General features: G+C 48.1%; 1 protein-coding gene across 2 annotated transcripts in view; it reads right to left on the minus strand.

Annotated features, from left to right (window-relative positions):
• UNC13D (unc-13 homolog D) overlaps positions 1–27,693 on the minus strand; it is a 156,713-nt gene that overhangs the window by 100,133 nt on the left and 28,887 nt on the right. For both annotated transcript variants that reach the window (XM_089654907.1, XM_089654906.1), the window contains exons 10-14: positions 26,711–26,780; positions 25,922–26,026; positions 10,460–10,549; positions 5,678–5,781; positions 4,182–4,299 (exon numbers count right to left, since the gene is read on the minus strand). In XM_089654907.1, the coding sequence (XP_089511033.1) occupies positions 4,182–4,299; positions 5,678–5,781; positions 10,460–10,549; positions 25,922–26,026; positions 26,711–26,780 (487 nt within the window). The remainder of the gene's footprint in view (positions 1–4,181; positions 4,300–5,677; positions 5,782–10,459; positions 10,550–25,921; positions 26,027–26,710; positions 26,781–27,693) is intronic.

Here is a 27,693-nt window from a genome sequence, read left to right on the forward strand (position 1 = left end):
GTGCAGTCATGTTGGAAAAGGAAGGGGCCATCCCCAAACTGTTCGGACAAAGTTGGGAGCATGAAATTGTCCAAAATGTCTTGGCATGCTGACGCCTTAAGAGTTCTCTTCACTAGAACTAAGGGACCAAGTGCAACCCCTGAATACCTTAAAAACAATCCCCCATCATAACACCTCCCCCACTAAAATGTACACTTGGCACAATGCAGTCAGCAAAGTACCGTTCTCCTGGCAACCGCCAATCCCAGACACGTCCATCGGATTGCCAGACAGAGAAGTGTGATTCATCACTTGAGAGAACACGTCTCCACTACTCTAGAGTCCAGTGGCGGCATGCTTTACACCACTGCATCCAACTCTTTGCATTACACTTGATGATGTAAGGCTTGGATGCAGCTACTCGGCCATGGAAACCCATTGCATGAAGCTCTCTACACACTGTTGTTGTGCTAAGCTGAAGGTCATACAAAGCTTGGAGGTCTTTATCTATTGACTCTGCAGAAAGTTGATGACTTCTGCGCACTGTGCACTTCAGCATGCGCTGACCTGGCTCTGTCATTTTGTGGCCTACCACTTCGTTGCTGAGTTGTAACTGTTCCCATTTGCTTCCACTTTGTTATAATACCACTAACAGTTGACTGTGGAATATTTGATAGCAAGGGAATGTCACGGATGGACTTATTTCACAGGTGGCAACCTATCACGGTACCACGCTTGAATTCACTGAGCTCCTGAGAGCGACCCATTCTTTCACAAATGTTTGTAGAAGCAGTCTGCATGCCTAGGTGCTTGATTTTATACACCTGTGGCCATGGAGGTGATTGAAACACCTGAATCCAATGATTTGGAGGGGTGTCCCAATACCTTTGACAATATAGTGTGTCTCGTCCTTCCAGCTATGTGTTGGAGCAAATGGCCTCCTCTTCTTCCAAGGATATAGAGTTTGAGCCTGAACAGCCAATCACCAGGCCTAAACACAGCCAAATGAAAAATGGGAGGACGTAATTGATGCTGTGTAAGCTCCCACATTATCCAACATGGAACGTACAAAGGCTTCACCTCCCAACTCCAATGGGGGAACAGAGCGCAAGGTAGCATGGACATGGACAACTCTACCACACAACAGTGTGTGTGTGGGAGTTGTCCTTTCAAGAGAACCTATCATGTTGTCTCAAATGGGCAAAGTAACAGAGTCTCCTTAATTTTACATTTAGGGGACAACAGTGGGAAACTGAGAGGATCTCTTCAATTGCACAAAACCAACACAGCATGCAGTTCCAATTTATTTACTATCTCTTCATCCAAGTCTCATCTCCGTTATAGTGCATTTATAAAGAATATATACCGCCTTCCCTCCTCCTTCTCCGTAGACCCCCCCCCCCCCCGACCTCCCCTCTCTCCTCCTCAGCTCCTCCAGACCTCCCTCTCCTCCTCAAACCCCCTCAGACCTCCCTTTCCTCCTCAGAACCCACCTCTTCTCATCAGACCCCCCAGACCTCCCTCTCCTCTTCAGATCTGCTCCTCAGACCACCCCCCCACCCAGAGCTCCCTTCTCTCCTCCTCAGATCCCTCCAGATCTCCCTCCTAGAGCCCTCCTCCCCTCTTCAGACCCCCCCCCCAGACGTCCTGTCTCCTCCCCAGATCCCTCTCTCCTTCAGAGATCCCTCTAGACCTCCCTCTCCTCCTCAGACCCCCCCAGACCTCCCCTCTCTCCTCTTCAGATCCCTCTTTCCTCTCCTTTAGCCCCCACACCCATCTTCCTCAGGCCCCCCCAGACTGCCCCTCTGACCCTCCCCTCCTCAGATTCCCCCCCCCGACCTCCCCTCTCCTCCTCAGACTCCACAGACCACCCTTCTCCTCCTCAGACCTTCCCAGACTCCCTTCTCCTCCTCAGACCCCCCTCTCCTCTGCAGACCGCCCTCTGCTCCTCAGAACCCCTCTGCTCCTCGGACCCCCCCCAGACTCCCTTTCTACTTGGACCCCCCAAGACCGCCCCTCTCCTCCTCAGACCCCCCAGAATTTCCCTCTCACCTTCTCATACCCCCCCAGACCTCCCCTCTCCTCCTCAAACCCCCCCACCAGACTTCCCCTATTTCCTTCTCAGATGACCCAAACCTTCCTCCTCTCCTCCTCAGACTCCACTCTCCTCCTCAGAACTCCCTCTTCTGCTTAGACCCCCCCCACACACACCATCCCTCTCCTCCTCAGACCCCCGCACAGATCCCCTTCTCCTCCTCTGACCTCCCCTCTCCTCCTCAGACCCCCCATACCTCCCCTCTCCTCCTTAGACCTCTCCTCTCCTCCTTAGACCTCTCCTCTCCTCCTCAAATCCTCCCAGACCTCATCAGAATCTCCTCTCCTCCTCAAGACTGGCAGGTCCCCCCTCTCTACTCCACAGACCCCCCTCCCCCCCATACCCCTGCTCTCCTGCTTAGAGCCCCTGGCCTCCTTATGGCCCCTTTCACACTGCCTGTTGTGGATTCCTCACAACACGGAAACTATAGGATGGCAATCTGTGCTTCAATGACAGACATGTGAGACATCTGAGGTCTAAAAGACTCAAGATTACTCATTAAAGAGAACCTATCATAACATCATATCAAATAGGGAACTTAAGTTTTAGTGAAAAAAAAAAGTGTCCAAGAATAGTTACATGCAAACACTGTGACCCTCCCCCCAAAAATATTTTGAGCTGTCCCCTTCCCTCCCAATGTATGCAAATTTACAATAGTAAACATACTCCTCTGGGGCACCTACTTATGAAAACGTCTCTTATATCAGGAATAAGAGCAAAAATTCCAGGCCCATTATTCACGCCCAATATTTAGCGTAATTTAAACCACACCCACATTTCGCCACAGGTCACGTAGCCCACTGCATTTTCTTTTCCTCTTTGTCTAGGGCCCACTGATTTCAAAAAACGCCCCTGGTTCAGAGACAGGATTTTTGAAATAAACAGATCTGGACAAGGCTACAAAATATTCTGCTACATTGAAGGTTCCCAAGAGCACAGTGGCCTCCATATTTCTCAAAAGGAAAAATTTGGCACAACCAGGGCTCTTCCAAGAGCTGGTTGCCCTGCTAAACTGAGCAACCAGGGGAGAAGGTCATTAGAAACAGAGGTGACCAAGAATCTAATGGTCACTCTGACTGAGCTCCAGAGATCCTGTGTGGAGATGGGACAAAGTTTCAGAAGGACAACCATCACTGCAGCCCGCTGACGATCTGGGCTTTAGTGACTAGATGGAAGCCTCTCCTCACTGCAAAACACATAAAAGCCCTCTTGGACTTTGCAAAAGCACCTGAAAGACTCTCAAACTGTGAGGAACAAGATTCTCTGGTCTGATGAAACCAAGATTGAACTGTTTGGCTATTTGAACTATTTGGCTATTTGAACTATTCTAAACATTATGTCTGGAGGAAACCAGGCATCACTCATCAACTGCCCAGTGTCATCCCAACAGTGAAGCATAGTGGTGGCAGCATGGTTCTGTGGGGGTGTTTTTCAGAAGCAAGGACTGGGAGACTAGTCAGGGTTGAGGAGAAGCTGAATGGAGCAAACAACAGAGATATCCTCAATGAAAACCTGTTCCACAGTGCTTAGGACCTCAGACTGGGCCAAAGATTCATCTTCTAACATGACAACAATCCTAAGCTCACATCCAACACAACACAGGATTGGCGTAGGGACAACTATATGAATGTCCTAGAGTGGCCCAGTCAGAACCCAGCTAGAACACTATTGAAGAACTCTGGAGAGACCTGACTGAGCTTGAGAGGATTTGCAAACAAGAATGGCATAAAATCCACTAATCCAGGTGTGCAAAGCTTGTTGCATCATACCCAAAAAGACTCAAGGCTGTAATTGCTATCAAAGCTGCTTTAACAAAGTACTGAGTAAAATCTGAATACTTAAGAACATGTGCTAATTCAGGGTTTTTTTTTAAATAAATTCAGACATTTCTAAATTTCTGTTTTTACTTTGTCATTATGGGATAATAAGTATAGCGTAATCATAAATAAAATGAATTTAAACAACTGTAGTAACAGGCTGCAACATAACATTGAAAAAAAAAAGTGAAGGGGTCTGAATACTTTATGAATGTACTGTAAATAATCATCCAATATCACCTCATAATTGCCAAGCCCAATTATCATTTTTATATTGATAAAGTCATTACCAGTTCATCTTGCAGTCGTCCTTGGACCCACAGATACTCAATACTTGTTATGTGGTGCAGCAAGCAGCTACTGCTGAACTCCAGACTCTGGTACAATTTACTATACGCAAGCCACTGTCTGGAAGGAGAAAGATTGGTAAATTGATAATAATAGTTATAGCAGTGATATAAGAGAGCTGATAGTGAAGAAAGGGAATGGATATCAAAAGGCTGCCAGAAAAGGTTAACAGAAAAGAGCTAACATCTAATCATCAGAGGTCACTGAAGCCCAGATGAAGAAGGATGATGACATGACTGCAGTAACTCTGACTATTTGGTTACCAAAGTAATTTTGGAATTGTTTGTTAAAGACATTTGATGATTTTCTTGGAATATTGTTTTAATAAATTAATAGTTTTTTAATTGTAGGCTAAAAAGAGAAATAGGGCTTTTTTTTCTTTATCAACACTTTCCTAGGTGGAAGCAGCATTGGTCTGATGCCGCATCTGTTCCCCGTTGGCTCTAAGGGTGAGAACTCAGCAATCACATGACCGTTGATCAATGAGTTCTCTCCATTCTGAACAGAAAGCAGTGACTGCCAGTCACCACTGTTTTCTCTACCCCACAGTGCTCATTGGAGCGCTGGGCTGTGGAGAGGGATGGAGTGGCTGGCTCAGGCTCTCAGCATTTTGCTGAGAGGCTGAGCCAGGTATCGCTCCAGACACTGGGGTGGATCCAGACTTTAAAGTCGGGATCTTTCCCTAGCCTGGACTGGCTGAGTGAGATCAGCCAACAGCGAACTTCAGTCCATTGTCAGCTGAAAACGGGTCACAGGAGTGCAGAAAGAGCTTTGAAAGAGCTTTGGTATTTCTCCTTTGAATTGGACAAAGTGATTTGTATTTGTGAATTTTTTTTTTAAACTGTAATTGTACCTGTCAATGGGATCTTTATTTTTAGTTATGTAACTGTAAGTATCACATATTGGATGCATCTAAAAAAAATACTAATTTGTTAAACAAAAATTCCTATATTTGTTTGAAACTGAGATTTTGGAACGGATTTACTAAAACAAAATGAGGTGATGGGCAGCGATGTGAAACTCCCAATTGTCTTACACTAAGTGAAATAGTGTAAGGATGCATTTAGGCAGACCTACAGTATTTCAATTCATTATTACCTAAAGATCTACAAAACAAAAAAAATATTCCTTTAGTGGTAGCCAGACTTTCATAGGCTAAACCTATGGGACCATTAAAGCCTTTCTACAAAGATGAATGATATAATATTTAAAAATGTACAGATTCACTGGTTTCCAGGAGTTTCTGCATATGCACATCAGAAATTCTGACTTGTTGCATGCTTGTTCCAGTCAGTGATCTGAATGGGCAGCCAGGCAACTGGCATTTCAGAAGAAGCGCCCATGGGTATGAGCAATGACAGCATCCATGTTTCTTTGATTGCATATTTGCTTTACAGATTCAGTGTAGCTGGAGGAAATATATGGAGATAAAACTTACGCAAGTCCCTGGTGAAATTCTGACAGGTCTTTCTGTGCAGCATGTAGGTAGAGTATTGTGGTCCCATGAGGACCGATTTCCCCATCCCAAGTGGAGCCAGCAGCCTGATGTATGAAAAGGGGACAGATGACAGGTTATGCTATACAGTACAAAGAGGGTAATAAAATATGTAAACAAAAAGGTTATTTTAAAGTGAACCCAAGCCAAGATCATGCACACTAAAGTGTTTACATATTCTGAACGAAACATAAAAGTACTTTAAAACAAACATTCATTAATTCACTCATCTCTGTATCTATAAGCATTGTAGAGATATTCATTGTAAACGTTTACAACACAGGAACTGAAAACATTGCCTTTTTTCACCAAACATATAGTGTTAACACAAACAGCAGATGTTTTGTAAGCTGTCGTGATCTTTGAGTATCTTTAAAAATTAGTAACTTCACACACTCATTTACTGTTTGTAAAATGTATACATATTGTTGATGACCATAGTTTTGGCACAGGTGCATTTAAAGTGGTTGTAAAGCTAGAAGTTTCTGTGTGCAGTTATTCCCCCCCCCCCCCCCATAGTTACTCTAGCCTTATCTTGATCCAGCGTTGTGCCCAAGAGCACCAGCTCTCTCTGCTCTCTCATTCCTCATTGGCCAGAGAGGCAGCAGCAGGAGTCATTGAACTCTGCTATTGTCAATCACAGCCAGTGAGGAAGGAGTGTCAATGGACACACATGAAGCGACTTGGGATGGAGCCTGCACTAGTGCCTCTATAGCAAGCAGCGTGCTATGGGGGAGCTTGGCAGGGAGGAGGAGCCAGGAGCACCGGAGGTGGACCCCAGAAGAGGAAGATCGGGGCTGCTTGTCCAAAACCACTGCACAGACCAGATAAGTATTACATATTTATTATTAAAAAAATAACATTTACGATCACTTTAAAATAGAACTAAAGGCAAAACGTGTTTCTCCATTTTGGTTAGTGTAAGGGAGGATTATAACTCCTGCCAGTTTCTGCCATCTGTATCCAATTGGGGTGATTTCTCTTCACCTTCTTCTCCATAATCATAGCCTGTCAAACTCTGAACTCTTTCTAGATGAAAAAACTGCGCCCTAGGCATCTGGATGATGTATGACATCTGTAGTAATGGGAACGGTTTATTCTTGTTTCTTACATTTCACTGAAGCCAGGAGTACTATACAATTTTGTGTAAGATTTACCAGTTTTATTGCATTTATCTCTAGTCCAGGATTAGATAATTTAAGGCACTTTTTCTTTTCTTAGAACTTCATCTACTTTATGCACCAACCCCAAAGTTTGTTTGGTATGTTGATTGTGTTTCAAGTGTACCATAATACTTTTTCAAATGGCCTTTGTGCTCTCTGCTCTCTCTCTCTCTCCTTTTTGGTGCTTTCTACCTTGTTTTTGTATTTAATTTTTTTTAATAGAGAATACAAAAAAGTGCTTTATTATATCTGTTTAATAAATGCTAAAAAAATCTGGTGATCCTGCAAGAAATTCAATGAGCTTGAAACTCCAAAGACATGCTGGTAGGTTAATTGGCTCCTGTCTAAATTGGCCCTAGTATGGATATGTATGAATATAGGTTAGGGACCTTAGATTGTACGCCCCTTGAGGGTTAGGGACTGATGTGAATGTACTATATATATGTAAAAGCGCTGCGTAAATTGATGGTGCTATATTAGTACCTGTAATAAATAAATACTAAAACATCCTGTAGTAAACCAGCCCAGTTCTCTCTATAAACTACAGAGCACTTCCCACTATGTTGTGGAGATGATGAGGGGTGCTCAGTAGTCCTAATGCCTTTTGTACTAGGGCAACAGTCAGTGGTAGCACAAGAAGAGTATGGGTGTGCTGAAGTACCCCCAAGAACCCCAATAACACCTCAATCAACATCGTCCATCGATGCACTTTGTGCCACACTTCTTCCCCTGTCATATCGACTGTGCAGAGGCCTAGCTTCCTGGTGCAGAACGTGCTCCCTCTCCTAAACCCACCCCTTAGTGCAATCACTGGTGGGACAGGAGTGTTGTAAACCAGCATTTCTATATTATTTACCGGCTCTCTGATCACCCACCTGCCTGCTGGTAGATATTCTGCTAATTGCAAGGAGAAGGAAGCCAGAGTGACAATTAGTGGTGGCACACAGACCACGACTGTAAGGGGAGCACATTGACAACCAATGCACGAGGAGCAAACTAGCCACCAGTGTAATGGGTGCACAGTGACACCTCCACCCCCCGTTGTAAAGGAAGAACACTTCAATGCAGAAGAAAATGAACAGCAGGGTGCTGAGGTCAGTAACAGATAAAAATCATTTTATTAAAATAAGCAGCACACTTACATGGAAGTTAGAATGAAACAACGTGGATAGGGGATATCTGAGACCAAGCAGCTGTGATCATTGTGAGGCTGTAGTCATCTCTGAGCAACCAGAGACCAGGGATGACAGGGAGCTAGCCAGCTAAAGGTATGGATAGTAGAGGAGGTGTTCTTAGCTGCACACGAAGATGACAGCTGTCAAAAGGTCTGGTTGATGTCAGGAGAGGTACATGATGCGTTTCCGGGGACTTCGCCCTCTTTTTTCAAATGCATTTACACTTTTTGGATTTGTTATAAGGGAAGAATATTGATCACTATTGTAAGGGAAGCACCCTAACCACTAATGTACGGGGAACACACTGATCACCATTGAAAAGTTACAAAATACTGACCGCCAATGTAAGGAGTTTCACGGAGCACCAACTAACATTGTAAAGGGGCACACTAAGTTATGACCAACAGTTTAAGGGGGAAACTAATGTTGTGAATAGCCTATAAACTCCCATGCTCTGTACAATACATAGTACTAACCTCTTCACTCTATACAGTGTTTTGAAAATTGAAAAGTGAGCATGGCACATTGATTGCAAGTTTAGTGGGGGTTAAGTTTTGTGCAGTGCTGATGGTTAATTATCTTGCAATGCTTGGGTTAATTTTTGTACAATGTTTGAGGTTAACTATTGTGCAATTTTGGAGGATAGTTATTCTGCATTGTTGGGGAGATTCATTATTGTAGTACTGGGTTTAACCGTTATGCAGTGTTGAGAGTTCATTATTTTGCAATGCTGGGGGATAATTATTGTACAATGTTAAGAGATAATCAATATGCAGTGTTGGTGGTTAATTATTGTGCAGAGCGGGGTGGTTTAATTATGAAATGCTTGGGATTCATTAATGTGCCGGGGGTTATTGCTGACCCTGACACCTGCTGTGGGCTATTGCTGAACATTTTATTGCTGGCCCTGATACTTGCAAGGATTATCATTACTGGCCTAGACACTTGTGGTTTATCATAGCTGGCCCGAAGAGGGCTTATTTTACTCCCACAATCTCTTCAGTGTACCCCTGGGCCCTATTTTGTCTATTGAAATGGAGAAAAGTGGCACACTCCAAGTTATATACATTAAAGACACTATATTGCCAAAAGTATTGGGACGCCTGCCTTTACACGCACACGAACTTTAATGGCATCCCAGTCTTAGTCCATAGGGTTCAATATTGAGTTGGCCCACCCTTTGCAGCTATAACAGCTTCTACTCTTTTAGGAAGGCTGTCCACAAGGTTTAGGAGTGTGTTTATGAGAATGTTTGACCATTCTTCCAGAACACCATTTGTGAGGTCAGGCACTGATGTCAGGCAAGAAGGCCAGGCTCACAGTCTCCGCTCTAATTCATCCAAAAGGTGTTCTTTCAGGTTGATGTCAGGCCAGTCATGTTCCTCCACCCCAAACTCGCTCATCTATGTCTTTTTGGACCGTGCTTTGTGCACTGATGCGCAATCATGTTGGAACAGGAAGGGGCCTTCCCCAAACTGTGCCCACAAAGCTGGGAGCATGAAATTGTCCAAAATGTCACCAGCCAAAAGGAGCTTATCGCAAAAAACAAGGTCTTGCCAGTGTAGATCTTTAGGACAAAAAGCAGAATGGGAAGAGGTTGCTCTCAGTCAGACTTTTATAGATATACACAGGTCCTGTGGGTGGATATAGGGGCAGAGCTATATCACATGTATGCTGCCATGTTGGCATCAGGAACAGTTTTTGCCTGGAGTTCTGCTTCAATTTTGTATCTGTGAAAATTTGTCTCATGTTGAGTAATACATTTGTCCAGAATTTTGCAAACTGTTGCACTTGACTGTGTGAATGGGAATCAAACTTGATGGTGCCATTCTGAAGCTGGCAAAGAAAATGAAGGGAGCAGCATCCCAAAGCTATTCCAGTAACTACAGTAAGATAAGGGAGTGGGCACCGCTCGGAAACAGCCACTGGACTAGACCTGTAGGATGTATGGAGCGGCCTCGGCCATTGCTCTTGCCACGCTCCAACACGTTTTGGCTATACATCCTAGACGTCTGATTCCCAGGGCTGGTTTTGAGTGGCGTACGCTTCCTTATCTTACTCCTGTTGCACTTCACTACTCAAAAATACAGATGCACAGGTCTGTAAACCTGTCACAGAGATTTTGTGTCTCTAATTGGCTTGTGCTCAGGGGCGGACTGACAACTCATGGGGCCCCCGGGCAATAGGGCATCATGGGGCCCCTGTGTCCTTGCCCAAACTCAAAAAAGCCTATGAAAAAGGTACCAGGGGCATCTCATGGGGCCCCCTACTGACCCCGGCCCGAGTTTCCAAATGGTCAGTCCACCCCTGCTTGTGCTTGATAAATGTGTGTATCCAACCTAATAAATGTATTAAAGTATTTTTTAAGTATAAATCAAGTTGTATACCTGGTGTTGCGTGATCTCATGACGTACAAACTGCTGTAATAACTGGCGGTGGATGATGTAGCTGGGGTTTTTGCTCAGCATAGTTGCTCTCTGTAAGTGCAAATACCAGAAAAATAATTTATTGACAGCAAAAAGCATAGCATTAAAAGAGAATGTGCATTCTTCGTTTAAAATCTAAATAAATATACATTTTAATTCATATTTTTATAAACTTTAAAAAGGTGAAAATACTGATGATTTTTAAATTTTTTTAAATTAAACCTATACTAAGGAAGTATGAAGACTACAGTAACTGACCTCCTTTTGAAAGTGTGGAAGATGACCATCAGATGTCCACACTATGCTTGTACAGGGCAGCTGATACATCACGACTTGGACATCTGATGGTCATCTTCCACACACAGGCTGTCAGGGCTCCAGGGTATGACCAGACGTCTGTGACTGACGCAGGGAAACGCAGACTTCAGATATGTTATAAACAATATAATTTATTAAAGACTAACAATACAAACATAAACGCAGTGCACCAAACCCCAAGCTAACACAAATACATACAAGGTGAAACAAACCCAAACCTAAACTGATACAGATACACAGGTACATACACATATAGAGCACAACGTGATCAGGCAGGCCGGGTCGATAACTATCGGGCAGGTAGGTACAGGAGGAGCAGGCAGAGAGAATGGTCAGGGTCACAAGCCAGGGATCAGAACAGGAGAAGTCAGCAGAGGTCAGGATCAAGCAGGGTCAGCAACAAGACAGGAACAGGAACAGGAACGCAGGTTTACAAGATACAGGGCCCAGGAAAAACACACACACCAAGGCAAAGACTGCAGGTCTGGCCATCACTTAAATACACCTGCATAAGCAGTTTCAGGTGTTTGGCTGGCTGCAGGGTTGAGTCTCTGATTGCTGGGAGCACCCGCTGGCCAGCCCTGGTACTGCAGCCCACAAGGCAGGTGAGTTCCACCATTACCGGCAAGTCCATTCCTGACAGTACCCCCCCCCTCAAGGAGCGGCCTCAGGACGCTCCAAACAGTCCTAGCTGGGCAAAATGTTCCACCTCCCGGGTCTGGTAACTGGCGGGATATCAAAGACTGGCACATCGGGCTGGACTCCGGGCAGCGGCACATCGGGCTGGACTCCGGGCAGCGGCACATCGGGCTGGACTCCGGGCAGCGGCACATCGGGCTGGACTCCGGGCAGCGGCACATCGGGCTGGACTCCGGGCAGCGGCACATCGGGCTGGACTCCGGGCAGCGGCACATCGGGCTGGACTCCGGGCAGCGGCACATCGGGCTGGACTCCGGGCAGAGGCACATCGGGCTGGACTCCGGGCAGAGGCACATCGGGCTGGACTCCGGGCAGAGGCACATCGGGCTGGACTCCGGGCAGAGGCACATCGGGCGGGACTCCGGGCAGAGGCACATCTGGCTGGACTCCGGGCAGAGGCACATCGGGCTGGACTCCGGGCAGAGGCACATCGGGCTGGACTCCGGGCAGAGGCACATCGGATCACCAGGCGAAGCAGCAGGCACCAGGCCACCAGGCGGAGCAGCAGGCACCGGGCCACCACGCAGAGCAGCAGGCACCGGGCCACCAGGCGGAGCAGCAGGCACCGGGCCACCAAGCGGAGCAGCAGGCACCGGGCCACCAGGCACCGGGCCACCAGGCGGGGCGACAGGCATCGGGCCCCCAGGCGGTGCGACAGGCGCCGGGCCCCCAGGCGGGGCGACAGGCGCCGGGCCCCCAGGCGGGGCGACAGGCGCCGGGCCCCCAGGCGGGGCGACAGGCGCCGGGCCCCCAGGCGGAGCGACAGGCGCCGGGCCCCCAGGCGGAGCGACAGGCATCGGGCCCCCAGGCGGAGCGACAGGCATCGGGCCCCCAGGCGGGGCGACAGGCATCGGGCCCGCAGGCAGAGCAGCAGGCACCGGGCCACCAGGCAGAGCAGCAGGCACCGGGCCACCAGGCGGAGCAGCAGGCACCGGGCCACCAAGCGGAGCAGCAAGCACCGGGCCACCTGGCAGAGCGACAGGTCTCGGGCCCCCAGGCGGAGCGACAGGTCTCGGGCCCCCAGGCGGAGCGACAGGTCTCGGGCCCCCAGGCGGAGCAACAGGTCTCGGGCCCCCAGGCGGAGCAACAGGTCTCGGGCCCCCAGGCGGAGCGACAGGTCTCGGGCCCCCAGGCGGAGCGACAGGCGCCGGAGCCCCAGGCGGAGCGACAGGTCTCGGGCCCCCAGGCGGAGCGGCGGGCGCCGGACCCCCAGGCGGAGCGACAGGTCTCGGGCCCCCAGGCGGAGCGGCGTGCGCCGGACCCCCAGGCGGAGCGACAGGTCTCGGGCCCCCAGGCGAAGCGGCGGGCGCCGGACCCCCAGGCGGAGCGACAGGTCTCGGGCCCCCAGGCGGAGCGACAGGCACCGAGTCACCAGGCACGACAGTGGGCTCTGAGTCAACTGGCATGACCGCTGGCACTGGGTCAGACATTGGATCGTCTGGCTGGACAGCGGGCATCGGGTCACCAGGCATCAGGTCACTTGGCTCGACAGCGGGCACCGTGTCATCTGGCAAGGCAGTGGGCACCAAGTCACCAGGCACGACAGTGGGCTCTGAGTCAATTGGCACGACAGCGGGCACTGGGTCATCAGGTACCGGATCGTCTGGCTCGACAGCAGGCACCGGGTCATCTGGCGCTGGATCGTCTGGCTCGACAGCGGGCATCGGGTCACCAGGCATGACAGCAGGCACTGGGTCATCAGGTACCGGATCGTCTGGATCGACAGCGGGCACCGGGTCATCTGGCGCTGGATCGTCTGGCTTGACAGCGGGCATCGGGTCACCAGGCATGATAGCGGGCACAGGGTCATCAGGCATTGGATCGTCTGGCTCCACAGCGGGCATCGGGTCACCAGGTATGACAGCGGGCACTGGGTCATCAGGCGTTGGATCATCTGGCTCGACAGCAGGCATCGGGTCACCAGGCATGATAGGATCATCAGGCTGGATCAGTTCATCAGGCTGGGGACAGACATCAGGCTGGGTACAGACATCAGGCTGGGTAAAGACATCGGGCTGGGTAAAGACATCGGGCTGGGTAAAGACATCGGGCTGAAGTGCGGGTGCCGAGGCACCAGGCTGAACCACGGAAGGCCGGTTCTCAGACGGCAGGCTGACCGGTTTGGATACTGGCAGGATGGTACTGGTTGGAAAGAATTTTCGCTTTTTTCTAGTTTTAACTACTGGAGCACTGCAAGTAAACGCAGGTCTGCAAACGAATGGAGCAGCTGGAGACAGAGAAGAGCTGGAGGATGGAGCTGGAGGATGGAACAGGGGAGGGAACAGTTGCTACAGAGGGCTTCTTTACAGGGTTAAAGGCAGGATAGGTGCAGCGAGTGGGAACAGGGTACTGACATGCGGTAGATAGCTGGGTATACTGGGCTGTAACTGGAGGTGCTGTTGGGAATGCAGGAATAGAGCTTTGAGGAAATAGATTAGAAGCAGTACTGGGTTTTTGTAAGCTGACTGAGGCTGGGTGCAACAAATCTGTCCATGTCTGCAGTATGGGTTGAACAAAGCTGAGCTTACACAAAGCCTGTCTGACCAAAGACTGCACTGCGTTTATACAATCCCTTAATACCTGTGGTGAACATGCAGCATAATGCTCCAAGAAGCAATCCACATCCTCCTCTAATAACCATACCAGGGACTCTACCTGGTCTGCACTAAATGGCGGCAAAAAGTCATTCCTGCTTTCAGGGGCACCAGATGAAGCCAACTCTACACAAACCTGAATCAAAGGTTGCACCTCAGAGAACTCTGTGCCCTGATCTACTAGAACATGAGCGATCCGTATACATTCTAGCAGTTGATCCCGGGTATACTCCCTCAGAGCCTGATAAGCATATTCTCTGTCATCAAAAACCAGCAGCGACAAATACACAACCTCATCAAGATCCATCTTTCCCAGCAACAAGCCAAGATGGCTTCCCTGTGCAGCCACTTCTGGTCAGGATTGGCCTTGGTGTAATGTCAGGGCTCCAGGGTATGACCAGAGGTCTGTGACTGACTGAGGGAAACGCAGACTTCAGATATGTTATAAACAATATAATTTATTAAAGACTAACAATACAAACATAAACGCAGTGCACCAAACCCCAAGCTAACACAAATACATACAAGGTGAAACAAACCCAAACCTAAACTGATACAGATACACAGGTACATACACATATAGAGCACAACGTGATCAGGCAGGCCGGGTCGATAACTATCGGGCAGGTAGGTACAGGAGGAGCAGGCAGAGAGAATGGCCAGGGTCACAAGCCAGGGATCAGAACAGGAGAAGTCAGCAGAGGTCAGGATCAAGCAGGGTCAGCAACAAAACAGGAACAGGAACGCAGGTTTACAAGATACAGGGCCCAGGAAAAACATACACACCAAGGCAAAGACTGCAGGTCTGGCCATCACTTAAATACACCTGCATAAGCAGTTTCAGGTGTTTGGCTGACTGCAGGGTTGAGTCTCTGATTGCTGGGAGCACCCGCTGGCCAGCCCTGGTACTGCAGCCCACAAGGCAGGTGAGTCCCACCATTACCGGCAAGTCCATTCCTGACACAGGCCTTGTACATCACTGCAACATGGATGGCTGCTTAGTGGTAAGACTGTTCCATGCACCTCCTTAATGGCATCCTGTGCTGACTAAGGACTTTTCATAGCACAACAGAGCAGACCCATCAAACATATCACCAGGTGGATAATGATTGCCTGAACTGGCAGAATACCACCCCATGGTCTGTAAGCAACTTAATTTCAACACACATGATTTTTTTTAGATCTCTCTGCGGGGTAGGGGCTGAAGTGGATATTCATTTCTCTGCATCTTATTCAATGGCCATGTACATACCACCACATTGTGGCTATAATTAGATGCATCTATGAGCAACTGCTGTATCTAGGTTGATGATGAACACCTATGTAGTGGGACATTTCGAAACATGATCTATGCATGAGCCAATATATCATATATTGAATTTATTAGACCCCCATGAGGGCAGCTGGTGAAGAGGTGGCCCATTGCTTTTGCATCTTATATACTGGCAATACATATACCGCCACAAGGTGGATATACATTGACACATATACCGCCTGTCAGGGATCCCGGGTCCTCGGCGGTGCGCGCATGCGCAGACTGCCGATCCGTCCCAGCCGGCGAGCGCAGAGTCCTCGGCGATCGTGGCGGCGGCCGCGCATGCGCAGTAGCGATCATGGCCGCACCAATGGGAGAGCAGGGCGCTCTATTTAAAGCTGCCCTGTGCATCTCCAAGTTGCCGCAAGGTCTTGTTCCTGTTCCTGTAGTACGATTCCTTGTTGCCAAACTCTGCCTGTTCTGTTTATGCTGACCTTCTCCTGCTCTGACCCCGGCTCGTTCCTGACCATCCCTCTGCCTGACCCTCGGTACCACGCTGCCCACTACCTACTGAACCTGGCTTGTGACCCCGACCATACTCCGCTTACTCCCCCTGTACCACGCTGCCCGCACAATACCGACCCGGCTAGTCTGACCTCGCCTATCCTGACAGTCGCCCATCCATCCCGCTTGGATCTGTCATCCCATTCATCCCGCTCGGATCAGGATCTGTCGTCCCCTTCACAGCAGGCTCAACCCGGGCACATACCCTCAGCGGGACCCCTCTGCCGCCGCCGGGGGTGCCCAGGAACGCGACCTGGTTTCAGTCTTGCACCAAGTCTATCCCCACCATCAGGGGCCCTGGTGAAAAGGCAGACTGGGACTTATACTCCGCGTCCTGGGAAACCCCGTGCCGTGGACCACTAGAGATCCCGTTGGGCGGAGCCTGACAGTACCTTGCGGCCATGACTGAGCCTGGAAGGGGAACTTCCCCTCTGGACGACATCTGCCAACAGATGGAGACCCTTACACTGGGAATTAGCGGCCTACAGGAAGGTTATGCGGAATGGGACAGTTGCATGCAGACCTTAGCTACCTCTACCAGGGGGCCTGGGGAACCCACTAGGGAGACACCGGGGTTGTTACCCGCACCAGAACCCCGTGTCCCCACACCGGAACGTTTTTCTGGAGACCGAAGTAGGTTCAGGGCCTTTCGTAACTCCTGTCAGCTATACTTTGACCTCCAGCCTCGGACCTTTTCCTCCAAATCGGTGAAGGTAGGGTTCATTATTTCCCTACTACAGGGGGGACCCCAGGACTGGGCCCTCCGGCTCCGAGAGAATCGAGACCCACTGTTGAAGTCAGTGACAGTATTTTTTGAGGCTATGGCCCTCTTGTATGACGACCCGCGGCGCACCGCAACGGCCGAGAGGGCCCTATATACGCTCAGGCAGGGTCACCGGACAGTGGAGGACTATGCTGCCTAATTCAGGCGTTGGCGTAGTGACAGCTAATGGAACGATGCACCACCAGTTCCGCGTAGGGTTAGCTGAATCCCTGAAGGACGAATTGGCCCGAATAGACACACCTAGCACTTTGGAGGCCTTAATAGCTTTGACTATTCGAATTGACCGCCGGTTGCAGGAGCGCAGACAGGAAAGGTGCAACCAAGGACAAGGACCAACGGGAACACCCCCTCAGGCTTCAACCCAGTTGCAGCCGGCAAGCCAGAATCAGGATGCTATGGATACACCCGAGACCGGGCCATCAGGAAGGATCCGGCCGACACTTACACCTGAGGAACGCCAGAGGCGTCTTACCAACCATCTCTGCCTCTACTGTGGGGGAGCAGGCCATGTGGTACGTACCTGTCCAGCCAAGAGGGGTAAGTGTTCCGCTGTTTTCTCTACGGTCACTTCTAACAGTGTGGGCAACACTAGTTATCTAGCGGTACCTGTGTCACTTCAGCTGCCGGGGAGAACAGTGGTGACCACGGCTATTGTGGATTCTGGGGCGTGTAGTTGCTTCATAGATTTAGACTTTGCAGTTCAGCAACAAATTCCTCTACAAACCAAGGAGGTGGGATTGAATATTTTTCTAGCAGATGGGTCACGTATTAAGTCAGGGGTGGTGGACCACGAGACCCCACCTATCCGTACTACCATATCGACCCATCATGAAGAACTCCTTCGGTTGGACGCCATAGCATCCCCATTATTTCCAATTATTTTGGGGCTCCCGTGGTTACGAGCCCATAATCCCCAGGTGGATTGGAAGGCGGGTTCTATCCAGTTCCTCTCCACATACTGCCAGCAGCATTGCCTCCCTAAGATCCCCCCGATTCCGCCGACTTTGTTGTGTCTAGAGACAGATGTGGAGCTGGCGCAAGTCATTCCTTCAGTCTACCATAGTTTTCTGGATGTGTTTAGCAAGCGGGGGGCGGACACTCTCCCCCCGCACCGAGCTTATGACTGCCCAATTGATCTCCTCCCAGGGTCGGAAATTCCATTTGGGCGGATATTCCCCTTATCTAAACGGGAGTTAGGGGTACTAAAAGAATATATTGATGAAAACCTCCATAAGGGGTTTATTAGACCCTCCACGTCACCAGCCGGGGCGGGCATTTTCTTTGTGGAGAAAAAGGACAAGTCCCTCCGGCCCTGCGTAGATTACCGGGACTTGAATAAAGTCACAGTAAAGAACCGTTACCCGCTACCACTAGTCCCCGAACTCTTTCAGAGGCTGAAGTCAGCATCTGTCTTCACTAAACTAGACTTGAGAGGTGCCTATAATTTAGTCCGTATCAGAGAGGGGGACGAGTGGAAGACAGCATTCCGTACCAGATTCGGACACTATGAATATTTGGTTATGCCCTTCGGCCTATGCAACGCCCCTGCCACCTTCCAGCATTTCATAAACGATGTGTTCAGGGACTACCTAGATATCTTCGTCATCGTATACCTGGACGATATCCTTGTTTTTTCCCCAACCTTGGAGGACCATAGAGGTCACGTGAGGCGCGTGTTAGAACGGCTCCGCCAACACAGCTTATATGCCAAGGCAGACAAGTGCTGCTTTGAACAAAGTAGTATTTCGTTTCTGGGTCTAACCATCTCTCCCACGGGAATAGCCATGGATCCCCAAAAGGTTTCGGCCATTTTAGATTGGCCAGCCCTCACCGACAAAAAAGCGGTCCAACGCTTCATCGGCTTCGCAAACTTTTACAGAAAGTTCATTAAGAACTTTTCGGGCCTAGTGTCCCCGATCACCCAGCTGACCAGGCAGGGGGTTCGCTTCCAATGGACACCTGAGGCACAGAGGGCTTTCGAAGCCTTAAAGGAATTGTTTACGGCAGCTCCTATTTTGAGCCACCCCGATTCGTCCTTGCCATATATCTTGGAGGTGGACGCATCCGAGAATGCGGTCGGGGCGATCCTGTCCCAGAGGAAGGGCATCAAAGAGCTCATGCACCCGGTGGCTTTCTTCTCCAGGAAACTAACTCCTGCGGAAAGGAATTATGATATCGGGGATCGGGAGCTCTTGGCGATCAAGGTGGCACTAGAGGAATGGAGATACTTGTTAGAGGGAGCGGTACACCCAATATTGATTTTTACAGATCATAAGAACCTAGAATATCTGAGGACAGCTAAACGTCTGAGGCCACGTCAAGCCAGGTGGGCGCTGTTCTTTTCACGGTTCTTTTTCCATATAACCTATAGGCCAGGGTCTAAGAACACAAAACCAGACGCGCTCTCCCGCATGTTTGGGGATCCCGAAGAGAATCCCAAGCCAGACACTATCCTGTCCCCAGGAAATTTCCTAGCCCTCCAATCGGAGCTCCATTCGCAACTGCAGACCGCGTCCGTAGGGATGCAAGGTCCACCAGGTGTCCCCTTACTAAATAGGGAAGGACTTTTCTGGAAGGAGGATCAGATTGTGGTCCCTGAGGAGGCTCGTACATTGGTATTAGGATACTGCCACAATCACCCGATGGCCGGGCACTTTGGGGTACGTAAGACCTTGGAGCTGCTGCAGCGTACTTTCTGGTGGCCTAATATGGCCAGAGAGTGCGAAACCTACGTAAAGACCTGTCCCATTTGTCAGAGAAACAAACCCACTAGGAATAAAGCTTGGGGTCTCTTGCGCCCATTACCCATACCCGACAGGCCATGGACCATGATTTCCATTGATTTTATCGTGGAACTTCCACCCTCTCAGGACCACACAGCAATCTTCGTGATTGTCGACCGCCTGTCCAAAATGGCCCATTTTGTACCTCTAAAGGACACACCTACGGCCCTTGAGACAGCACGTGTGTTTATTAAGGAAGTTGTAAGGCTCCACGGAATTCCCAGGGATATTGTATCTGACAGAGGGGTTCAGTTTACGTCCAGGTTCTGGAAAGCTCTATGTGAAACCCTGGGAATTAAGTTATCGTTCTCTTCAGCTTATCACCCGCAGACCAATGGCCAGACGGAGCGTACAAACCAGACCCTAGAGCAGTACCTCAGGTGCTATACCACCTTCCTCCAAGATGACTGGGTTACTCTCCTGCCGCTTGCGGAATTCGCATATAACAATGCAAGTCACTCTGCTACTAGACAGTCCCCGTTTTTCGCGAACTATGGGTTCCACCCTGTATTCCTGCCAGATCTAATCCCGGAGGTCGCAGTCCCAGCCACGCAGGATATGTTGACCTTTCTGTCAGCCAATAGCAAGGTATTGCAGGAAGCAATGGCAAGGGCCCAGGATGACAATAAGAGGGCATTTGATAGGAAAAGAAGAGGGGAATTGAGTTTGCGGCCAGAGGACCAGGTTTGGTTGTCCACCGCAAATTTAAAAATGTCCTGCCCTTCAAAGAAATTGGCTCCCAAATTCTTGGGGCCTTTTTGGGTCAAACGTAAGATCAACGAGGTGGCATACGAGCTGGCACTGCCCGAGTCTATGAAGGTTCATCCAGTCTTCCATGTGTCCCTGTTGAAACCAGCAACTCCAGATCCCTTCCCGGATCGAAGGTCTAAACCACCGGAGGCAGTAAGCGTGGATGGGGAGGAGGAATTTGAAGTTGAAGCTATCTTAGATTGTAGGAAGAGGGGAGGCCAAACTCAGTTTCTGGTTAAATGGAAAGGATATGGGGCGGAGGAAAATTCATGGGAGCCGGCCCAAAATGTGCACGCCCCAAGGCTTGTGCGGGAATTTTTTCAGAACCAGCCGTTGAGTAGGGGTCGGTTGGGCATCCGGAGGTTGCCCGTAGGGGGGGGCAATGTCAGGGATCCTGGGTCCTCGGCGGTGCGCGCATGCGCAGACTGCCGATCCGTCCCAGCCGGCGAGCGCAGAGTCCTCGGCGATCGCGGTGGCGGCCGCGCATGTGCAGTAGCGATCGCGGCCGCACCAATGGGAGAGCAGGGCGCTCTATTTAAAGCTGCCCTGTGCATCTCCAAGTTGCCGCAAGGTCTTGTTCCTGTTCCTGTAGTACGTTTCCTTGTTGCCAAACTCTGCCTGTTCTGTTTATGCTGACCTTCTCCTGCTCTTACCCCAGCTCGTTCCTGACCATCCCTCTGCCTGACCCTCGGTACCACGCTGCCTGCTACCTACTGAACCTGGCTTGTGACCCCGACCATTCTCCGCTTACTCCCCCTGTACCACGCTGCCCGCACAATACCGATCCGGCTAGTCTGACCTCGCCTATCCTTACAGTCGCCCATCCATCCCGCTCGGATCGGGATCTGTCATCTCAACCATACCACTCGGATCGGGATCTGTCGTCCCCTTCACAGCAGGCTCAACCTGGGCACATACCCTCAGTGGGACCCCTCTGCCGCCGCCGGGGGTGCCCAGGAACGCGACCTGGTTTCAGTCTTGCACCAAGTCCATCCCCACCATCAGGGGCCCTGGTGAAAAGGCAGACTGGGACTTAGACTCCGCGTCCTGGGAAACCCCGTGCCGTGGACCACTAGACATCCCGTTGGGCGGAGCCTGACACCGCCATACTATGGACATATACTGTTGTACCAAAGAGCTATCCGGTTCCTGCAGCATTCCCAGAACTTGTGCATCTTCCTTTGTGGAAACGGACTAAGGGGTTTTCCCAATTGATCTGTGTGTTCAACTATACAACAGCCCAATTAATGGATTTGGTATACGTTTTACCCTATTTTTCTACTACAAAGCTGATAATACCCACAACTTTTGGTTCTTTAGCATAGAATTTTATTTTTGATCTATGGACTTGCCATCCAATTTCTGCAGCTACCAACTCCAGAGGGATCTACCTTTTATGTATTACAACCATCCGTGCAGCCATTTCCTATCGTGTATGGGCCCAGGGGCGTATATGTGTATGTATTAAACCTGTGGAGCCGTAATTTAAGTTAACCTCTTGGCGCCGACGCCTCCCGGCCCTTTAAGAGCTTCAGAATCCGGGAGGCGGGGCGGGATTTTAGGGTCATGTGACCACCATGATTCTCCGTCATGGCGGTCACATGATCGGAAAAGGTCCCGATCGAAAGGGGAGATCGGGACCTTTCCGGGAGTCACGGACATATGTGCTGGAAGCGAGCAGGTCGAGCGCTTTCAGAACATATGTATTTTATAATTGCATGCAAATATGCGGCCGCTCGACGTCAAGGACCAGACGCTGAGAGGCCGCATATTTGCGCGTGATCGGCGTCTAGGGTTTAATACTTTAAAGTTTGAATGCACTCATGTGGGTTCGGGCTTCCGCAGGATACATATACCACAAATGACATCCGGACATCCTTACTTGACATTGTTTTTAAATTTGTGTCTTGTATGTTTATATGTATGTTGTGGCTACTGAGCACTGCGTATTTCTTTAACATAACGACATCGCAAATCATTTTGCAAAGAATTGACTAAATACAATTTTAATTCATTATAGGCTGATACAAGCCTTGTTTGCTGTCCAATTAACCACTTGTCTCATAGGGTGGGCTCTACTCACTCATGCAATGTTTTTGTTCTTGCAGTATACAGTAGCACTCAGACTAGTAAAGAGAGAAGCAGGACTAGGAGCCAATCAGCTGTGCTGACTGGAAATACACTGACAAGGAACATTCTGACCAGGCCCGGTGTGGCCATAGGGCACACCGGGCATTTTCCCGGTGGGCCAGGCTGCATGGACAGGAGAGGCGGCAGGGTGGCACATAGAGGGCCGTGCATTTCTTGGTTCCTCTATGTACCGCCCGGCCGCCTCACCTATCCATCTCCTGCAGGCTGCATGCCCTGGGCTCCTGTATGCTTCCCACAGCCGCCTCCCCTCATCCCCTGGAGCACTGCACGGGATCTGTCAGCATATTCTGTCCCTAGTGCTGACAGTTCCCTGCCCACCACCACAGACTGGAGAGGATAGAGAAAGCTGCCCTCCTCCTCCTGTCCTCTCCTCCTGTGTCTGCCCCTCCCACACTTCCAGCCAGCCTTGTATCTCCTTTATTTTTCCTTTCTTTCTTTCTTTCTTTCTTTCTTTCTTTCTTTCTTTCTTTCTTTCTTTCTTTCTTTTTACACTTCTCTCTTTCTCTCTCTCCTGTTTATTTCTCTTTCTCCCTCGCTCTCTCCTGTTTATTTCTCTCTCTCTCTCTGTCTCCCGTTTCTCTAATATTTTTCTTTCTTTTATATACTTCTCTCTTTTTTCTTTCTTTTTTATACTTCTCTCTTTTTTCTTTCCGTCTTTCTTTTTTATACTTCTCTCTTTTTTCTTTCCTTCTTTATTTTTTATACTTCTCTCTTTTTTCTTTCCTTCTTTCTCTACTGTTTCTCTCTGTCTCCAATTTCTCTTTCTTTCTCTCTTTCTTTCCTTCCTTTTCTCTCTCTCTGTCTACTGTTTCTCTCCTTTCTCTTTGTCTCCCGTTTCTCTAATTTTGCTTTCTTTCTTTCCTTCCTTTTCTCTCCCTTTGTCTCCAGTTTTTCCTCCATTTTTTCTCTCTCTCCTTCCTTCTTTCCCTCCTTCTTTCTTTATTTCCCTCCTTCCTTCTTTCTCTCTCTCTGTCCCCTATTTCTCTCCCCTTTCTTTCCCTCATTCTTTCTTTCCCTCCTTCTATACGTATCTCTTTTTCTCTGTCTTCTGTTTTCCTCCTTCCTTCTTTCTTTCCCTCTTTTTTCTTCCCTCTCTCTCTCCTTTCTTTCTCTCTGTCTCCTGTTTTCCTCCTTCCTTCTTTCTTTTCTTCTCTCTCTCTCTCTCTCTTCCATTTCTCTCTACCTGTGGGTAGATATGCATGAAGACCAGGGCCTGATGAAGTCACGACGCACGTGACGCAACGCGTCGGTTTGTCTACTTCCTGGTGACGTATGTCCGGACACAGTGGCCATATTGGATTCCCCCAGGTGCATGCATATCTACCCACAGGCTGGGAAAAACGCTTGTTTATGGAAAGGAGCATGTGAGTGGTTTACTTTGTCACTTTTTACTTTGCCTATTAAAACTTACTACACTATGGAAGGCTTTCTTGTCTTTTTATGAGTTGCATAAGAGAGGAGGAGGATTAAGGAGTCTGCCAGAGGAATACACCACTGAGGTGGTAACTGCTTTGAGGCCCTGTGTGGGTCGAGGAAGGGAGGTGAGCAGGCATTGCTGCCATTTGAAGGAGAGTACTTGCACTTAGAAGTGGAGATCACGTGTGTGTTCCAGCTTAAAGCACAGTCACATGCATGGAATATTTTTTCACCTTTGATATTGTCTTTTTCACTTATGGCATATATTAGTTATGTTTGATTTAGACACCATTGTATGTGGCCAATTATTCTGTTTTCATGTATATATACTTTGTTTAGTATATCTGATTTATGCACTACATATTTAGGTTCTTAATGTGTGATATTTAGCCATTATAGTCATTTCGGTTGACATTATTTTTTCTATCCACTAGAGGGAGTTCACATATTTTTAATATATATAGTGGTCACTTTGATTTACTATTATACTTTATGGAGACACATGATTGTATTCATGAGATACAAGCGCTTCACTAATTTTATGTTTATTTCTTGCACTTATTGGTATTAGTTAAAGTGACAGCAGCTGTATTGTGTCAGTTATTCCCATGAGCGCAGGAGGATCCCATACTATTTAACCATTGAAGAAGGGCCTCTTGCACTGCAAGAGTTAAATGCTCATTATGACTAGGGGTGCATAGATACAGAGAAATACTTACCTTACTCCTGGCTCTGGGACTCCCTCGTTCCATGCTAATGGTCCCTCGCATTCTCTCCTCAAAGGCACTTCGAGCTGCAGTTGCATGCTTGACCTCACAATATACAATGCAGGGTTCATAGCCCTGCATTTCACATGATGACGACAGGGCCATGCCGAGAGACCTGGTCTTCAGGGAGAGCAGAAATGTCAGAGCCAACTGGAGCAAAGATTCAGGAAAGTGATAATGTCAATTCGGTTCCCTCTATAGCTGCAAGGGTTGTTTTTGTCACATATGCGGAGTCCAGCTTTAAACTATAGTGGTTTTATCCCAACTATGAATCTGAGACACACAACAGATTGTGTTTGAAAATTGCTTCAAGCATTGGCTCATTAGGTGTGAACCTTTGTAGTAGAGACCATTATGAATGCCAATAATTTAGGGTGATAAACATGGGGACTGAAGGTAGAGATAACATTGTGATTATTATGGTCATAAATAAAGATGTACTGTGTAAGGTTTGTTTTACCCTTGGAAGGCAAGACTGTACATACTGTAAGAGATAGCACACCTCCCCGCCCCCCCCCCCCAAAAAAAAATGCTCCCTTTATCACAACTTAGGGGTTGGAGGGAAGAGGCCTCTTCTAGTTAAAGGCTATGGTGATTGTTGAAGTTAGACTGTCAAAGATCCCTCATTGGAGATGGAGAGAATAGCACTGAGTGAATATTCCTGCTGCAGAGTTTCACTAATTGACCATTGGCATGCTCCCATGTGTCTTACTTTGGATGGCAAAGTCTGCTATACACTATATTGGAGGAACTTGACTGGCGTGCCCATGAGTCCTGACCTCAACCCAATAGGACACCTTTGGGATGAACTAGAGCTGAGACTGAGAGCCAGGCCTTCTCATCTGACATTTGTGCCTGACCTCACAAATGCACTTCTGGAAGAATGGTCAAACATTCCCATAGAAACAATCCTAAACCTTGTGGACAACCTTCCCAGGAGAGTTGAAGCTGTTATAGCTGCAAAGGGTAGGCCAACTCAATATTGAACCCTATGGACGAAGACTGGGATGCCATTAAAGTTTGTGTACATGTAAAGGCAGGCATCCCGATACTTTTGGCAATATTGTGTATAATCATTAGTGACCATCCTCCATTAAACCTAAAGTCCCAGCAATCTCCAGTGGCTTCCACCAGCAGGGTAGCCTCTGCACCTAGGCTAGAGTTTTTGTATTGTGGGTAGGTCTACAGTTTATATAAAAACTTGCCTATATCAATAGGTGGAAAAAACACCTAATTTCTAAAAAGAAAGCAGTGATGTCATCAGGAATGTTTTTTTCAAAAATTCTACAGGCTGCATACTCTTGAAGACAGGAAGGATGCTAGTGCAAAAATATTTTCTCACCTTCTTATGTGTTAAAAGAAATTGTAGATGACATCGTCCTCTATCTGGATAAGTCTCTGTCCGAGGTTCTAGATTGTACCAGCGGTCCTCTTTACATTTAATATTCTTAGCAGGGATAAAGAAATCTATATTATCCAGTTGTGGACATTGGACATGCTACACGTGAACATACAAACTTCATCACCAAGTGCACAGGGTATGATGTCCTTCTCAATTACCACTTTCCCCCATCATATCAAAATGACAGCTGGGAGTTGCTGTCAAATACAGCAGCAATTACAAAATTTTTGTTTTAATAAAATGTGTTCCTATTTAACCCCTTATTAACCCCTAACTTAAAGTAATTTAATAACTTGGTAGATCAATAAATAATATTTTCAAAAAGTTATAATTTGTTATCAAGTGTACACAAAAGACTATAGTACATATTTGATCTACAGTATATACTGTATTACTCTGGGACAGGTGAAGTCCTGGAGAGATCTTACAAGTAGAGTTCAACAGAAATACAAACAGAAAGTGTCTACTGTAGTACCTCTCCTTTAGAGCTTGTTTACACAAGTGGCAGCTCCCCTGAAAAGTGATCCACTATAGACTGCTTTTCAAAGCATGGCTGAAAGGCAGCTGGGAGGAGATATGCCCCCTTCTGTCTGTTTTAACCCTAAAAAGTCTGCACCACTGCAACGCAACCATGTGCATTAACTTTAATGGGTCAGGGTTGGGAGCAGTATTGCCTACCGAATCCCACAAGTTATTATATCTGCAAGTAAAAATCAATTCTTTTCTTACCCGAACTCGTAGTACCACATTGCCTAGAAAGTCATCTTGACCCTTGTCCTTTCGAGCATCTTTAAATATCCTGAAAATCATAGAAGGGTGCTACTATCAGATTTGAAAGAGTGGTAAGGAGAAACACCTTCATAAAGCTTAAGGCTCCATGCACACGGGATGTTTTGCAAACTCTCCTAGAAGACTTTCTTCCAGGCAGCAGCGTTTTGACAAGCTTTTAGGCACGTTTATAGGCATTAAGAGCTTGGATGTTAATTCATTTCATTGGCTAGAATAATAATTTATTCTGGTTATTAAAACAAACAAATCTTCAAACGCTAAACACGCCTAGTGTTTAGATTCGTTTAGGCGTGTTTAGCAGTGCCAAGCTTTTTTTTTTTCTGCCAAACCTCTACTGCTCCTGGACACACAGGCAGTGGGTTTTTTTTTACTGCCTCTAAAAGCTCTTGCCAGTAAATGCTGCAAAAAGCCTATGTGTGCATGGACACATAGGCCAACATGCTGGGGAGTTTAGAAGCAGGGGGGTAAAAAATACCTAACGTCGCTAGAAAAACATCCAGTGTGCATGAGGCCTTAAAGTGAACCTGAGCAAAACCCATACTGTACATACAAAATTATTTATGTATTCTGAACATGCAGTATAACAAGCCATCATTTGCATCTGTAGCTATAAGCATGGTGGTGAAATTCATCTTCCAAGTTCACAACATAAACACTGATATCTCAGCTCCTCTCCCTTTTCATTTCTTTGGAGTTCTGGCAGCCTGCCAGTCTTCCAGTGTTAGGCTCCATGTACACTGCAGCTGATAAACTCATGTTTAGGAGCTTTTCTGCATTTTTTTTAGCAGCCCCTGAACTCTCCTTAATGTTTTCCTATGTGTCCATGTACAGTATGTCATTTACAGTCGTTTACAGGCGGTTGAGTTTAGAGTCATTTTATTTAACGCACCAAACTTGCGTTCAGGAGTATATTTTATCAGCGT

Source organism: Staurois parvus, unplaced genomic scaffold, assembly GCF_062004578.1.
Source record: "Staurois parvus isolate SC_StPar_1 unplaced genomic scaffold, SC_StPar_1.0 ptg000813l, whole genome shotgun sequence".
Lineage (NCBI taxonomy): Eukaryota > Metazoa > Chordata > Amphibia > Anura > Ranidae > Staurois > Staurois parvus.